The 17,827-nt window shown below is 41.4% G+C and overlaps 1 protein-coding gene across 11 annotated transcripts in view; it reads right to left on the bottom strand.

Annotated features, from left to right (window-relative positions):
• Positions 1–494: 494 nt before the first annotated feature.
• Positions 495–17,827, bottom strand: part of SLC37A1 (solute carrier family 37 member 1) — a 34,233-nt gene continuing 16,900 nt past the window's right edge. For all 11 annotated transcript variants that reach the window (XM_085043430.1, XM_085044183.1, XM_085043655.1 and 8 more), the window contains 11 exons: positions 16,807–16,890; positions 12,865–12,996; positions 11,198–11,288; positions 10,202–10,264; positions 9,308–9,393; positions 8,618–8,666; positions 7,735–7,808; positions 6,408–6,486; positions 5,763–5,860; positions 3,841–3,893; positions 495–3,191 (listed from right to left, as the gene is read on the bottom strand). In XM_085043430.1, coding sequence (XP_084899556.1) covers positions 3,176–3,191; positions 3,841–3,893; positions 5,763–5,860; positions 6,408–6,486; positions 7,735–7,808; positions 8,618–8,666; positions 9,308–9,393; positions 10,202–10,264; positions 11,198–11,288; positions 12,865–12,996; positions 16,807–16,890 — 825 coding nt within the window. In that variant the 3' untranslated portion in view covers positions 495–3,175. The remainder of the gene's footprint in view (positions 3,192–3,840; positions 3,894–5,762; positions 5,861–6,407; positions 6,487–7,734; positions 7,809–8,617; positions 8,667–9,307; positions 9,394–10,201; positions 10,265–11,197; positions 11,289–12,864; positions 12,997–16,806; positions 16,891–17,827) is intronic.

Below are 17,827 nucleotides of genomic sequence, written 5' to 3'. Positions count from 1 at the left end.
CCCCTTGCAGCATGTCCAGCCAGGGCTTTTACAAAGATTTTCACAAGGGAGGCTCCTGCTCCCCAGCAGGCAGAACAGAAAATGGGATTTGAGTCTCCCTTCTTTTATAAGACACCCCAACTATTTATTGTCTATTCCTGGGGAACACTTCAGGCCCATTCTGATCAGAAATTCTGTAACCAGAAATTGTTTTCCTTTCCAATCAGTTTTTCCCCAGCACATTTGTATCTCAGGCAGAGCCACAAAACACTCATCAAATATCATAACAGAGTCAAGAGAAAAAAACATCTGAGATGATTAGAGCTAGGGAGAAAGGGAGAAGCTTTTCCATTTCAATTCTATATATATTGAAGAGAAAGCAAAGCAGACAACAAAAAAAGTCACCTTAAAACTACACTACAGGAGCCACAGTCACCCCTGACTCAGGCAGATGTCCTTCCAACCAATAAATGGATCATTTCTTCAGGGAGATGTAAAAGATAAAGTACTCAACATTTCTGTTTAGAATAGAATCTATTTTTATTCAACACAGGATGGTGAACGGAAAAAATTCACAATAATCAGCATTGAAAAAACCAACAAACCAACCCTGCAGTTGTATTTAGATTTGGCTGTACCGACTGGTCACTCACATTTTTACATACAAAACTTTGTCAATTTTGCCTATTTCCACATTAATGGATAAAGACACATGATACTAACAAAACACAGTTTAGTCACTGTTTGGGGGACCTTTAGGGTTTTTTAAAAAACAAAACCAAATCTTTATCTTTTTGTCCAACGAACTGGTAGCTGGGAGAAACTGAAATGCTGCAAGTAGCACAGATGAGGGCAAGAATTCCAACTCCTCCCTACAATGGCTGGAAGGGAAGGAATCAGCCCAGCACCTCCAACTTTGTCACTAAACCATACCCGAGTCACTGCAGTGCAAAGCTAGTCAAATAAATAAATAAATAACAGCAGCAGCCCCAACAAATAAAACCCAAAACACAGTAAAAAAATCTTTAGAAATACAACCAAAAGCTTTTTAACCTCAGACTTCAGCCCACAGGGAACAGAATATCAGAATCTGAGTGCAGCAGAGTTTGAATTGTTTCAATAAACAAGCATAAAGCTCTACACATATTTTTGGGGGAAGGGAATGGAATCCCCAGCTGAAGTGGTCCTATATCCATCCCTCCCTCCCCACACAGCCACTGAAGCTGTGCCAGGACAGCAGTTTTGGGGCTGCAATGTCATTTTTGCCCCACCAGAGGCTGTTTCAGCAGTGCCCCAGGTTCAGCCTGGCTGAGCAGGGAGCAGGTTGAAATTCCAGCAGCAGTTTGCCATTCCGATAGGATGGAAGTCCTTTCAAGTAGCATTGCTGCACAATTCTGTCACATTTAACCACAGCCCAAGCACAGCACAGATTTTTGAACTCACATGTTGAGCATCTCCCCCTGGTTTACTCAAAATGTATGAGGCCAACCTTTCATCCAGGGAAGGGCAGGGACAGGACCCTCCTAGAGCTCTCTGCAAGGACCTGGCACCTTCCCCAAGCCCCTGTGGGTCTGAGGCCATCCCTGCAGCTCTGCTCAGCAAAAGAGTTAAAAATGAGCACATTCTGGCACTGCTCAAGTCAAGCATGAAGCACGTGCTGAACCAAACCAGAGAAGCAACTCAAAGGCTGAGCAATTACACAACAGCCCTGGAAATTGAGAGTGGTGCCACACGTGGAGCACAACACCAGCAGCTGATGGGACATTCCTGCACGTTTTTGCAGGGCTTTCAGAGTGTTTTGCTATTCAAGAGTAAAGATTACTGCCCTGTCTCACAGAACTTAGAGCACAGAACAAGACAAAGGCCTAGAGCTTTAATAAATACAGTTAAGGACAACACACAGTTTAAATTACCTAATCTTTGTGATCTAAGTCTAAGCACCCCATACAAAAAAAGATTTCTTTTCACTTTGTACACCATAAAAAAAAAAATCACAGAAACATTCTGTTTGCAAAGCAGGAAGCTGTACCAAGAAATGATATGTTCTGAAGACATGAAACCATCTATTTTCTGGGTAGTACTCAAATGTTCTCTCATAAACTGCCACCCACCTAGGTAATTTTTCTTCTCTGATATTTTGGCTCCAAATCTGAAACCCAGAGCCACTTGAAAGGAGTCACTTGAGAGAGACTTGTGGATATTAAGGCCCTGATCTCACGACGATTTCCATGTGCACACAACAGCATTGAAACCAGGAGTGCCCCAGAGATCCCTGTGCCAGTGGGCACCAAAGCAGCTCCATCTGCTCAGCCCTGGGGTGCTGAAGCACAGGACAGTTCACAGCTCTCTGCCAGCCAAAAAAACCACCTCTCATGTCAGCCCAGCCCAGCAGAGCAGCACAATTCCGTGACGTTTGCACAACCAGTTTATAATGCCCTGAAAAATCATTAGAGCCCCCACTGGAAATTCTGACTCACAAACTGCTTTTTGTTGCCTAGGACTCCTTTTTTTTTTTGCACAATCCTAATGGAGGACTAACATCCATCCAGAGAATCCGTGAAAACTGCTAACTGCAGTACACAGCAAGAGGAAATTCTATTTTATAACCTACCAAAAGGCTGGATGCTGTCCTTGGGAAGTAGTACTGTAGCCAAAACCCAATAATACAGTGGGGTGATTATTGTCTGAGCAGCTTCAAACACTAACAGCAGCACAACTTAATAACCAGCTGATATTGTCCTCTATAAAGTGATGCTCTCAACACACACAAGATGACAAAAGAGACACATGCTTTGCTCACTGACAGACTGCTAAAATCTCAACTTCCTCCTGCTCTAGCTCTGCCTTGATTTTTGGCAAATCCACAGTTCGTAGTTGCAATTAAAAACATCCTATCAAAAGAAATTAAAAAAGGCACTTGGTATTTGTCTTTGGCTCAGTTGAGGCGTGCTGCTGAAACCTTCCCAAAGTCCCCATCCCTTCATCTGATGAACAGTTGCCATCCTGAGGTACTTATTCATGTGCAAAAATCAGAGCTTCAGGGATTTTTGTTTCTCACATTGCTCCCAGTAAATGTGCAAAGCTCTTCACCAAACAGAAACTCTTCAATACAGGATAAGGTGTCCCGTGGAGTTTGGTTTTCAGGGAAGAGCTCTGGCTGCTGGCACACTCCTCATCCCACCTCTGGTCTTGTAGCTCAGTGCTCTTTAAACCTGGGGAAAAACAGGAACCAGGCAGGAAAAGCTGAGGCGTGAGGATAACAGACATCAAAATGCAAGATCCAGCCCTTGCCATGCATTTTTCTGTTGTCTCCATTTTACTTCTTCAGAATTACAACCAAGGGGGCTGAATTTGGATTTTGTGTGTGAATTCTGTGGATTTTTTTTTTTCTCAATTCAAAATGCTGTAAATTCAGAGTCATCCTTTTCTTTAAGGAGAACTTTTGGAAAATGCTACATTTTTATCTATTATTAAACACAGAACAGGCAATTTCCCATCTGCATAACGAAACCCAGGAGGATCAGATATTAGGGGAAAAAAACAAACCACAAACAAGAGACTGTGACAGAGGTGTGTTTTCAGGTATTTTTCAAAAAAAGATGCTCTAAAGGAAAATGTCCATGGTTTGAAAACATTAAACTGAGGTTACTCTTTTGAAGGAGAATTAAAACAGAAATGGATATACATAAACCTTAACACATCCAGTCTGCATTTAGGTATTATGGGGCAAAGGTTGGACTTCACCTTGGGAGTCTTTTCCAGCCTTAATGATTATATGATTATATACGAAAAGCTTAGTAACCTGTTTTCAAATTGTTATTAAATTGTTATTAAAGAGCAGAAACCATGCAAAACACTTACAGGGTGTGATCTGCATGGCACTGAAGTTCCTTCTGGATAAGACGGAGTAAGAGCTGCAAAAACAATCCCAGAATCTCTGTTAGTATTTACACAGATAAACGAATAAGCTGAGAAACTTATTTCAGGGTAAGATGCTCACTGTTGTTTGGAGAGTTTCTCATTTGAAACATTACCCTGTAATGCTGAACTCAGTTAAAACAAAAAAAAATTAAAGATTTACAGATGCTCAGTTAACGTTTGAAAGGGGAATTTTCAAAATGAACAGGCAAGAGGAAAATAGCTTCCTTTTTGCAACTGAGAGATCAACCTCTCCACAAAAATTTGAAAGGTTCTCTGGTTACTTTACCAGCAAATGTGTAAAGAAACCAGCAGAGGGACCCAGAGGCTACAAGAAAGAAATTTTGGAGCATAGAAGTATTTTAGCTGCTACTTGGAAAAACAACTGTGTGTGTGCAAAGCTTTAATCCCACAATTAGTCAAGGAGAGAACAGACAGTCTCGTTTGCTTGTCTGTGCAGCATCAGGGCTTTCAAGTGTACTTTAAAAGGATTACTGAGATAGTAGCAGGAAAGTGATTTTACAAATAAAATTTCATGGTTCTCATGTCCATTAAAGACAGAATTGGAGCTTTCAGGGTTCCTTACTATTCCAGGTTATGTTACCCTCAAAGTCTCACTGTTGTAAGTGGAAGTTTCTTCACTGTTATAAGTATTAATGTTTTAAGAAGTTACACCTAATATTTCAGAGGCACAGAAGTGGCCAAGAATGAGAGAACTGAATACCACACAGGAGGCTAAAGCTCCTCCAGGTATCCTTGAAGAAATAATATTTGAACACAGGCATCCATATGCTGCACTGCAAAAACCAGGAAAAGCAGAAGAGTAATGCAAAAAAGGATTTATTAGAACTGCAGAGTCAAACCTCTCAAAACCAGGGCTTTGCAAACAAATTTTAAGTGATTCTGCAAAGAAATGTAGCATTTTAAAAATTTTAATCAATAAATGTAAGAGAAAAACAATAACTTTATCTGACAAAAACATGATAACCTCCCAGGCCTCACTCTGCAGCATGAAATACCAAATACTGAAACCAGCACAAGCCAGGATTTATAAAGCTGCTGACTGTCAGTGGCAACACTTCAATTATTACCTTATCTAATTTATTTATTTAATTTTCAGAGATTTACTCTTAAATGTGAAAAAATTACTTTTAAATTTGGGATTTAATTTGAATTTAAAAAAAAAAAAGCCTCAATTGTAACTCAAAGATTTTCTGCTTGTCTTGTGTCAGCAAGGGAATGGCCTGACACTCTCAGCTCCTCTGCAGGAGCCCAGAGCTCAGTGTTTTGCACCAAGCCACCACCTGTGGGCTCTTTTTTCCCTAAACATTTGCTCCTGGTCACTGTCAAACGCCAGGATGGCAGTTTTTCACCTGACTTAGTGCAGCAGTTTCAGGGCCCATCTGGAAAATGTGATGTATTAATGTTCAATAGCCTCATTATCACAGTGATTTTGGTGATACAGCAATGTAGGAAAACGTTTGTTAACAGTTTTGCCAAACTGGCTTTAAATAAAACAGAAGGGATTCTTTCATGGGTGGAATCTGAGGCAACTTCCAGGTCTAGATATGAAGTTTTACTTGCAATTATGCCTGCTCTAAGCTGCTCAGCCAGCAATTAACAGCTGGGTATTTGCTCAGGAACTGAAGCAAATTTGCAATTTGCAATTAATCTGAATTAATTTGCACTTTTGATTAAAATTAGATGAGAACTTGAAAATTAGTGAATTTGCTGTTAGATTGAAAACTTCCTACACAACTAGAAATCTAATACAACACAGAATATTGAAATGGCAACAGGACAATTTGCATTTTGGGATAGTTTAGCACCAAGGAAATACACAGCAACTAAATTTTTAGACTTACTAGCAAGGCACATGCATCTGCCACCATGAGCATGTAAAACACATTGTTCCAACCAGATGGGGAAATCAGGCCAGCCAGGAGAGGCCCCAAAGCTGCACCTAAAACATAATATTGGCATTATATTTTGGTATTTTGTATTATGTATTGTCAGAACTGTACAATATAAGATTTACTACACTGAAATCTAGTAATTCTGAATTAGAGCATCAATTTTTTCACCTAGTTAAAACAGTATTACTTTATGTATTGGAAGGTCCCAGGAAGAGCAAAACATTCCTGGTACAGATGCAACCCAAAGGGAAAGCTAACAGAGGGAAGCTGGCAGACTGGATGTGTGATAAACATCTGCCTTTGGCTCAATGAAATGCCCATCCAGTACTGAGCTCAATCTTACTCCATTTCCCCTTCCACATGAAGGGCATAATTAAAATAATTCTGGTCCCAGGGGCAGCCTGGCATCTTCTTTTGCTGTCTGTGCTCAGTGTCAGTGATCCTCCCTCTTCCTCCCACCCTCAGGAGAAGTTTGCAGCACTCCCTATTTCCACAGCTGCTGTGAGTCCTGGCAAAATGAGCCTAGGACAGCCCAGATTTTCAAAAACCCTTTGTTTGAAGCTGGCCCAGGTGAGGCAGGTGGCTTTGGCTTACCCACAGATCCTGTCCCGTCGATGATCGCTGTCACGGTGGACAAAGCTCTCGCGTTCCCTTTCAGGCTTTTGTGGGTTCCCTGGAGGGACAGAGATGGCTCAGACCCTTCCTGAGCTGAACTCTGAGAAAGTCCTGACAACATCATCTATCTCACACCCCTCCATATCCAATCCGTGTTGTGGAGATGCCTTAAATACCTTGTGGTGTCAGCTCCTTCAACAGGGTGAAGGATGAAATGGGCAAAGCCTGGTGGTCACCTCGGTCTTGCCAACACCTCCAGGCCCAGACAGAGCTCCAGAGCATGTCTGGAGATTTCTGCCACGCTGCTTTTCCTGTATTTAGCACATTTGTTAGAGGGCTTCTGCCTCTTGCTCAGTGCCTTAAGGAACCAGCACCTTACAAAGCAAACTTGCAGCGTCTCCCTGACGAGCAGTGTTAATGTTTTCACACTGAATTTGTGACTTGGCTGACCTGATGTGCTGCAGAGCAGAAAGGCCTTGCAAAGTGAGGGCCTTGCTGCCCTTGTAAAATCCTTGCTTACTTCTGTTACTTTGGCTAACTAGAAAAGCATTCTGGGAATGACTCAGCTAAACTAGAGGTGAAGAACAAGTTCCATAATTGTAAAACAATTATTAGAACCAAGAAGTGCTCACACCATGGGGATGGTGATGGGTTACAACTGAGGCCTGTTCCTATTGTGGTCTGTGGTGGTTGCTTAAGCACATTTGTTGTGCCTCACAAGTATGTGAACTCAGAACAAACTAACACTTTAATCACCCTGGATTTTTGCAATAAAATGTCTTCGCCACACCATTGTGGAAATCATGTGTTTGAATGCTGCACTGATCCTGCTGGAAGTGCTGGCAGCCACAGTAACTGCAGGGCACAGGGCAGCCTGTGTACCTGGATGTTTTATTTTCACAGACCTTTAGCTCTGTAAAGGTCTGTGCCAGGTACAGCTCTTGCACTGATGGGAATGGAGTCCCTGGCTCACCCCTCACACAGGTACAGCTCCTCCAGTCATTAAAAAATGCAAAATATCAAAGGGGACAAGGCACCTATACAGAGGCCTGGCTTTGCATGCAACCTTCAGATTCTCTTTGGTCTGGCTTGAGTGGTCCAGAATAATTTAGAAACCTCCTGCAAGCATGACACCCATTCATACTAAAACACAAACTCTATGACAGTCTCAGTGGCTGAGTTCAGCACTGCCTTTCCAGCTCCTTATTCCTTTGCTTTGGGGCACTGCAGCCCCTTCCCTGATGACCCTGCAGAGCTCAAAGAGCTCTCTCTGGAAGCCAAATTGCTGCAGGGAAGCCAAACTCACCAAGTCAGCAGAGACAGCAGTGGTGATCAGGGCATAAGGGCCATTCACCAGGGCACCACTGATAAGCAGCATCACTGTTCCAAGTTAAAAAAAAAAAAAGGAAAGTGTGAGTTGCCTGAAAGACTGTTCACCATAATAAGAGGAGGCATCACAGCCTATGGTTCCCAAATGGTTTAATCATCCTTGGCTCCCCTGGCTGCATTACAGAACTGGGACAGGAAGAAAACCAACATACATTCCTCTCTCTTTTCACTGCTCACTCCATGATGTGAATTCTCAAACCTACCAGGAGATGGAGCTGAGGCAAAAAGCACTTCCCAGGATCTTTACTAATCCTGGTAGCTGAGAGAAGGAGGAATATTTGACCAAACTGACCACGAGGGCAGGGGTTACTCACAAGATATACCCATAAATCCCTTCTTTGCTTGTACAGCACCAGAGGACCTAAAACTGAATGAGGCTTCTAGGTAGATGAGACACCAGTGTCAGCACTTTTGTTTTAATTTCTGGTTTGAGGTAACAGATAGAAAGCCACAAGTGAATTCAGCCTATTCAAGTAAAGCTAATGCTGCTGTCAAAAGTACTACAGGCAATCTTTAAACACCTCTGACACTTGGCACAAGGGATACAAAAAAGTCCATGCTGACGCAACAAGCTCCAGAATGAGTAATGATATTAACTAAATCACCGCTCCCTTGCCACTCCTTACTCATTCCCTGCCTCCTCACTTAAACCTGTGAAAAGTCTACAAGACAATTTGATTCCATACTTCCTCCGCTACAGGAAAAGATAAAATAGAAAAAAAACTAACAATGAAAGAGCATCAAGGATCATAAGTGAAAAGTTCACAGAAACCTCAGTAGAGTAGTTTAAAAGTACTCACCTACAGTAGCCTCAAGGCCCATTTTACTGACTGCAGAGAACATGTACAGCTGTAAAGATGATAAATAAGCATTCTGAATACTAACATATGGACTAAGCCCAGGTTCCCCATTTGCCCCATGTAAACTACAAGATACCTTAGTTGTTATTACATAAAAGCTAGTTCCAGTTTTACTAAACTGTTTTTGGCCGCAGCAGAATGATTGTTTGATAGGACACAGGAGGCAGATAAGGGGTAGGATCCCATTCCTCTATGTCCTTTCAGAAAGAAGGGCTGTGTTATGAGATCACTCAATTTTAAACTCTCCAACTGCAGCTTCAACACAGCACGGAACACAGCTCATGAAAAAATCAAATAAAAATGCATCTCTCATGTCCATCTGGCTGTTTTCCAACAGTTGTAGATCAGAAATTTTAGCCTCTGAGCAGCTAAAATGCTGGCTAAGAACTGATCATCACATTTTACAAGAGTGTGAAACTTTTCATGTATCCTGTAACAAAATTATGTAAGACTTTTTTGTTTGTTTAGTAAACAAGCTTGTTAGCCTGTTTAGCCTCAATATTTGTATTTGCTCAACTTTTCATGCCAGTTTTTCATCTGAACTCTTTAAATGAAGGCCAGGAGATGCTGCCTGCAGAGCTGTGAGGTGTCACAGCCTCAGCCATGGCTGTGAGAGAGGAGCAGACTTACTGTGGGCGCTGCAAGCAGCAGCATCATTCCGCAGGTGGATGCTCTCTTCTCCAGCCTGTCTGAAATGAGACCTGCCAAAATCCCACCTGAAAGAGGACACAGGTGAGTGAGGAAAACAGTCAGTGTGTGTTTTACACAAAAGGCATCAGTTTGATTTCATGAAACACAACCCAGTGGCTTTTAGTGCACAGTTACATAGCATTTGAACCTGGCAACACAATTCACACAGCAACATCCTTGTTAACCCAACCAGTTTTGACCTGAAAAGCAGACAGTTGTTCCTCCTCATTGTTTATTCCAAATATCCAAGGCAAAAAGCCTTTTCCCAGGTGCCACTTGGCCCCACTGCTGGAGTTTTGGAATCCACTCACTGCTCTCTTAACTCCTCACACGCAATAGAAAACTTGGTTCTCTGTCCATGTCCCACTGCAGCCAGGGGAAATGAGCTATTTTAGATCCTGGGGCAAATGAAATCCTTGGTTTTCTCTCCAGGCAGTCCATCCAGGCTCTTTAACTTCCCTTATTTTTTGTGTTTTCCAACAACTGTACACAGAAGAACCGATGGGAGCACCGATGGGGGCTGGAGGAAGGATCTATCAAAATTGTATTAAGGGATCTTGAATAGGGAGAAGGAAGTTCTCTGGATTTTCCAGATTCCTAAATCCTGCTGGGCCTGCCCCTCCCTTCCCAGCTGCCCATCTCCAAATCACTCCCATCCAACTGGAATTTAAAGATAAATGCCAGAGATCCAAGCAGCACTGACAGGTTGTTCAGCCTGTGTTCACAGCAGAGTAAGATGCTCCTGAAAGGTGTCACCTACACGTATGTAAGCTGTGTGTAGCAGAGCCTTTGCTGAACTCATGTGATTAGGAGTCAAATAATATGAAAACTTACCAAAGATTCCACCCACGTCAAACAGTGTAGAAAGGTCCCCAGCTCTTTTGGCATCAAGATGCTCTGGGGAGAGAAGGAAAACATTGGTCTCATTTCTAAGATATAAAACATGGACATCTCATCAGTCTTGTAATGCCAGGGTAAAAGCACCTTACAGCAGAGTTGTTTATTCAGAATAAGCTACAATAAGGTGACATTGTGGAAAAGAAGTAAGAACTTGAGTAGGTATTCAACAATACAGACATTGGAATGCAATTACTCGCACGGCAAGAGACACTTCCCCACTTTTATAATCACAGAATTGCAGAATGGTCTGGGCTGGAAGTGATCTTTAAAGGTCATCCAGCCCAACCCCTCTGCCATGAACAGGGACATCTTCAACTGGATCAGGTTGCTCAGAGCTACATCCAACCTGAGCTTTAATGTTTTCAAGTGATGGGGCATCCACCAGCTCTCTGGGCAACTTGTTGCAGCATTTCACCACCCTCATAGAAAAAAAATTTCTTCTTTATTTCTAGTCTAAATCAACCCTCTTTTAGGGTAAAATCATTACCCCTTGTCCTATTGCAATACACTCTGCTAAAAATCTGGTCCATCTTGCACTCAAAAGTATAAAAAAAACAAAACAGCAGTATTGAACAGATAAAGAAACTCATGTAGATTATTTTGTATAGATTTTAACCACTCTTCAATCATGAAAAATATTGTTAGAAAGTAAGACTTTCTGATTTGTTTGGAAGAGCCAAAGACATGGCACTTATGTCTGGAATTACTGAAGATAAACCAGATACTTAAGTTTGTTTTGAAAATGCCCTCTCATAATACTGAATTCATAAACCTGAGAAATATGCTGGTTGGTGACTCATAACTCCCCTGCTACTTCAGCAGAGAAAGCCTCTTTCAGAAGCAGTAACATTTATTTTCTTATTTATTCCAAGCTCGTATTTGCAGACAGTTTGTAGCCATAATTCTGTATCCCTTTCCCGTGATACTCACCCACATTTGTGATGTAGAGGGGAAGCCAGAAGAGGAACGTGTAGCTCACCAGCTTTGCAAACAGGAGACAAAGGGAGAACTCCACAACTCCCTGAGGGAATAAAGAAAACAGGGAGTTAGTATCTTGACAGAGCTATTTGTTTTCACAGACCATTATGAAAATGGTTTCTAGGAAGCATTTAGGCTTTTATTTTTCTCTCAACAATTCCCAAGAAGCATTCTTCCCCTGAGAGCACAAAGCTTGCACTCTGAGCAGACTGTGGTATTTTACTTACATGTTTTCTTTCAATTGTACTGAACTGCCTGAAGAGAGAACACTCAAATGGTACAGAATAACCTGAGCAGAGAACACTGAATTGAACGTGAAGGATTTGATACTGTTTGGAACACCTGCATCACTTATTTCCCTCATTTAAAGAGTTGTTACATAGCATTACAGCAGGTTTGGAGTGTTCCAGAGAAACTGGCATCTTTGTGTGCTCTTCAGTTCCTTACTTCAGATGGGTCCAACATTTCTCCCTTATTGTTGAGCTCTTTACAAAAAGCCACTATGACAGTTCAAATTACAATGTGGTAAGAGCACACCACAGACTGGGCAATGGCCTGTTTAAAGCTCTCACTTGCTCCATCCTCTTCCCTACTGGGCACATAAAAGTGTATTTCCCACACAGAGCTGCAACTAAACTGCCAAATGAACCCATCTTCGTTCCCCTCACCACCTGATAACTTTTTGTTTGAAACCAGATTTCTTAAATCCCTGGTATGGAATATCCTTATCCTTAGTTATCCTAAGGAACAGTACAACACTCCACATGCAGCTGTGACCCTTCCCAACAACAGGCAGGACAAACACCACAGGGTTTCAGAGATTCCATGTGGTGGCAGCAGCAGTTTTTCTATCCACTGCTTCCACTTTGCCACAGGAGAAACAAGACCAGATGGAACAGGATGGGAAGATGCAGAAATACAGTGGTCGGGTAAAGGGGGTTCTTCCCTCTATCTCTACCTGTGATTCAAATCAATTTGCAAATAACCCTACTTTGGCATCCTACTGACACTTTTAGGCAATCAAAAATGACAGGTTCTGACATCAAGGGAACTTCCTTTACTAGCAGTCCAAGTGTTTGGGCTGCCTGAAACTTCTCATACAAGAGATTTTCTTTTAAAAGCTTCTAAAAACAATGCTGAGAAATGTAAAAAGGGGAGCCACAGAAGGAAGTTCTGACACAGAGAAGTGGTTATGGACTCAGTTTGCTATTCCATACCTACATGTCATTAGGTCCAGTCAGCTCTTAGAATAGACTTTAGGATAGAATGAACTATTTCAGTCAGAAGGGACCTACAGCAACCACCCAGTCCAGGTGTTTGACCCCTGCAGGGCTGACACAAATTGAAGCATGTTGTAAAAGTCATTATCCAAATGCCTCTTGAACACTGGCAGAGAGAGATCAGCAGCTCTCTCTCCACTTCCCCACCTCAGGAAGCTGCAGAGAGCAGTGAGGTTCCCTCACAGCCTCCTTTCCTCCAAACAAACCAAGCCCAAAGTCCTCAGCATTCCAAGATGGTGATGCAAAGCTAACACCCTCCACCCCTCCACCTGGAACTTCATGGAAATAGGAATTCTGAGGCAAAACCTCATACTGAAGAGGAGCAGCACAGGCACTCACAGGTATCCTCAGGGCCCCAAGGAAGCTGATGGCTGATGTTCCATGCCTTCCTTCCCCCGTGGCCACAGTGCTGGAGCTCAGTGCCACACTGCAGTTCTCACTGTCAGTGAGTAAATGCTGCATCTCCTGGTCCTGAAACGTCCCCCAGCAACAGAGCAGAGAGAGAAAAAAGAACAAAGAAGCAAAATATGGATCAAGAAATCATACAGATCCAAAATAATTAAAAAAACAAGTAGCTGTTTTATCACAGAAAGTTACAGCTTTTAAAAATGGCTTGGTTTGGATATACAGAGTACATGGAGCAGAGACTGTATTCAGAATATCAGGTGAATATGTCAGGTTGTATATGTCTGAGTGCATACAGTCCATAATAGAACCAAGTTTCTGTTCTACTGAGGAACAATTTCAAGTTGAAAAAACCCCACACATTAGAGTACATTCAGTGGAATAAAACAGTTCCCATTCCTTCCTCACCCCACTACATAAATGTGGTCTAATTAAAATTGACATGCTAGTGAGTCCTTTGTATACAAGAGATTTCTAAAAGAATACATTTTTGTATAAAACCATGTATTATCTTCTTTCTGTACAAATATTAAACCCATTTTTCAGATTCTACAACATCATCTTACTGATTTAAATCCAGCCCATCTTTCCACATGAATTATGGATACCGAGTGCTTTATGTTAAGCCATCACTTCTTGTTTCAATTTCATTTGAGCATTGTAATCATTGAATTATAAAAGGCCAGAGTTCACCAGTATTGCCTAAGTTGTGAATTCTGAGCTCTTCTCTAGTACTGGGAAGGATTTTATTCCAAGAATTCCACTGGCTGCTAAGAATACTTGTGGAGCACATCACCACCCCACAAGAACAAGCCATCCCAGTGTAGCCAGCAGGGTTTATGTTATTTTTATTCCTCCACCAGACTGAAATGAACCCTCAGAAAAGAACTGGAAATTTACATCCAAAGCTGTACACAGAAAAAGGAAATTTCAGGTATAAATAGTCTTCAATACTTCTTTTTCAGCTCAGGAAAAAGGATGGGATGTAGCTATTCTCACTTTTACCTGCTTGCTGAGAGGCTTTACCAAGCTGTGTACTTCTCCTAGTTATGTATTCTACACACTGTCTTCTTTCTCCTAATTCTTCAGCATTTGAACAAAGCCTCAGTGAAGAATTAAGCCTCAAATATATATTTGACTGTAGGCTAGAAAGGATCTAACAGCAGGCTGTTCCCTTTCCAGTGGTTATTGCAAAGATGAAAACTTTGATTAATATTTGCTAAGCTGATGGAGGAAGGAAAAAAAAAAGTGCTGGAAAAATTCAATTCTGCTGTTTTACACTCAGTGATTCTAAATAAATTCTGTTTTTAAAGAGCATCATTTAGGAGAGGGCACCAGGGAACCATCTGGACACCTGAGCCCAGACACAGCATAGCTTTAGAAGCTGCCATGCAGCATCCAAAATTCTGTCCATGAGTGTTAGATGGGATGCAGGACTTACAGGAGCCCAGTGTCTGGCCTCAGGTGATAAAGCATTAACCAGAAGACAGAAAAAACATCTGGGGACTTTTGACATGGCACTGCAAACCTGTGTCATGGCCCAGGAGTCACTCCATCACCATAATAAGTATTTATCTTCTGAATTACTGGTGCAACTTCAAAACCTGAACTATTTTAACAGCAGAAATGCAAACCATAAGCTATAATATTTTTTTTAAATGAGAAAGAGAGGAAAAAAATAGAGGAAAAAAGAAGGGTTTAAGCAGTGAAGCTGGATTCTAGATGGTGTCTGAGTATTTCCTGCACAATTTGCACAGCAAACCCAGGCAGGATTGTCTGAGGCCATGCTGCTCATTTCCCAGACAAGTCACTCTAAATCTGTTTTGAAAGGGTGGGTAAATATTGCAGCAGAGGTGACCAAAGTCCAAATAACTTATTTAAACTGAGGCTGGAAACTTTTGTCAATGGTATGGGGGTTTTTATACTGCACACAGCTAAAGGATAAATAAAATCAGCAGTTTGTGCTTGGCAGAGATGACATTTTACAGCCATGCCAGCTTGTCTCAGAGCATGATTAGGCATATGGCACACTCCTGATCTCTGGGGAAGGATTCATTATCCCTCAATTTTGTGTAATTTTTAAGAGGCCAACCTAACATAAGCAGCAATGAAGGCACAGAGGTATTCAGGTCACGCAGCCAAAAACACATTCTGCTTTCAATCACTGCAGATCCTGAGTCGTTGCTTTCTTTTTACAGCAATTGCAGAGGTCAATGAAAACCCAGTAAAAGCTGCCATTCCAGTGTGCTTGGAGACCAACTCATAAATGCAAAACATCTGCTGTTTGTAGAGGCTCAAAAGCTGACTGTGAAAATCAGCTCCAAATAACTGCAACTCCTGTAAAAAAGGGAAGATGTTCAGCTTTGCTCTGACAGGAAAAATATGCTCTTCTGTCATTGGCAGAAAATCAGGAAGTCACAAACAGTGACACACAAGGGTTTTTAATGATTTAATTCATTTCCTTTTAAACCTTGTTAAGACTCTGTATTACCAACACCACCCAGCTGGCAGGGTGGAGAGAAGGGGAGGAATATTGCCAGGATTATTGCCCATGTTGTCCCTCTGTCCTGCTCCCAAGGGACACCAGCCAGTGGCAGAGGGACACATTTTCCTCACCCTTTGCTGGGCAAACCCTTCACAGGGTGTCAGCAGAGGCACCAGCAGAGTTAAAAGAGAAATCTTGGTTTACTCATTTGCTGACTGTATTTTTTAGCTTTGTCATCATGACTGAGAATCATAAAATGATTCGGGTTGGAAGGGACCTTAAAGATCATTTTGTTCCAACCCCTGCCATGTCCAGGGACACTTTCCACTATCCCAAGTCACTCCAAACCTCATCCAGTCTGGCCTTGGACACTTTCAGGGATCCAGGGGCAGCCACAGCTTCTCTGTACCACTTGTTCCATTGCCTCACTACCTCTTCTTCCACAAATTTAAAAGAATTCCTTCTGTTAATTCCACCTTGTCTAAAGACACCTGGTGATAATCTCACATCTCCCCTTGTCTTCCAGCTGGTTGTGAAATACCACTGGATATTCTGGTTTCTGGGCTGGAGACTGTTCTTGGGCAGCTCAAAAGAAAAATTAGTACAGTACAAAGGGGGTTTAGCTGGATTGAAGTGTTTCCTCAGCAAAAAATTTCAAAACCTTTGCACCAACCCTGATTATTGTACCCTGTGAATGCTCATTATTATTCTATGGGCACAGGATGAAGAGAACAGGAAGTTTCTATTTTCCTGGAAAAGTCTGAAAGAAGTTAAAAAAAAAAAAAAAGTTATCCTCTCAGGATACAATGTGCCAAGTGTACTGAATACAAATACAAAATTTCAAGTGGAAATTTTCAGTTCATGTCCATCCAAGATAAAGTATCTTTTTGCCCTCAAAATGGGCAAGTCCAGAATTCAGCTTCTACTGCAAATTGTCAGCACTTATGGTTACAAGTTTTAAGCAAGATTTTTGTGAATAATTGCTTATATTTAGAACTCTCCATCTCCCCATATAATCTTGTAAGTGCAGACAGCTTTTGAATGGAAAAGGAAGAGAAGTGAGACTGCAAGGATGGGACACAATAGACATAATTTAAATATTTCAAATGGGTTATCTTTAAAATATTTTGCAGTGCATTTTTTTTCTGGAATTGTGCAAAGATAACAATAAAGAGAAACTGGGCAAGCATGTAATTTCATTCAGTTCAGTTTTCATTATTTATGGCAGGTAATGCTTAGTTCCCTCATCTGAAGTTACATTTATGTGTGGAGATGGAAGCAGATATCAGCATCAAAAAAAGGGGAGGAATCTTTACAAACAGTAAATGTTCCATGTGAGTGAGCCTTAAGAAGTCTTCCATGCCATTTTACAGCAATATTTTACATTCTACCTGAGGTTTGCCATTTTCCTTAGCATTCAAGGTTGGCATCTGGATTCTGCACCGAGAGGCACCATTCAGGAAGGTCTTAGAACTCTAAAAAAAGAAAATAAAACAAACTCCATATTTTTGGTGCTTGTTTTTTTTAAGGATTACATTAGTGTCAATCATCTCTCTGGAACAAGTTTTTGTGCATTGTAACATAAACATAACCCCAAATGGAGCATCTTTGATTTGAGGACTAAGTATTTTGAGATTTTCAAGTTTTTATGCAGACCTTTGGCAATGGACATAAAATGCACACACAAATTGATCTGAAGGCTAATTTCAGACTGGATTTATACAGAAGCAGCTGAATTCAGAGCAAAATCATGCCCTTCTTAACATCTTTAGCTGCTTTTTCCTCTACTGAACTTACTGACATTGCAAACTTAATTTTTGCTCTTACGCAGACGATTCCAGCAGCAACTGCAGAAGTTGATTTGTTTCATGAAAACCTTGATTTTTCACTTTTTGAACCCCTTTAAGATAAAAGTTCATCCCTTTAGCTTATATTCTATAACATTATATTTTTTTCAGCCCAGAAATGCACTGCATTCTCATGGACAGGAGTGTTAATGAAGAGTCTGAGCCCCTCCAGCAAGTTCCAGAAGAAAAAAATGAGACAAAAAGCTACATTTTAGGCACCAGATGGACTTGCTCTTTATCCTTACTTATTGAAAAGTGCACTTGTGTGTCAGTTCACACCCAAACTGCGTTCATTGGAAAACACCACTCTGAGCTCTTTAGTCTAAAAAGATTTACCAGGGACATGCAGGTTTGTCTGCAGAATTAAATATACAGCTCTAAAGCAGGTTTGCAGGCAGGTATGCACAACCTATTGCTGTGTCCAAAAGAAGCACTGTGCATTTCTCAGGGATGAGATTTTTAAGTGTCTAATCACACTCTGGGTGCCACATTAAAAAAGAAAAAACAACAAACTCTACAAAACAAAACAATAAAAGCCCCCCACAAACTCTGCCCAAATAAACCC

This window comes from Lichenostomus cassidix, chromosome 1, assembly GCF_008360975.1.
Source record: "Lichenostomus cassidix isolate B80296 chromosome 1, HeHo_3.0, whole genome shotgun sequence".
Taxonomy (NCBI): domain Eukaryota; kingdom Metazoa; phylum Chordata; class Aves; order Passeriformes; family Meliphagidae; genus Lichenostomus; species Lichenostomus cassidix.
Note: the sequence above shows the minus strand (reverse complement) of the source record. Positions and strands in the feature narration are given on the sequence as shown.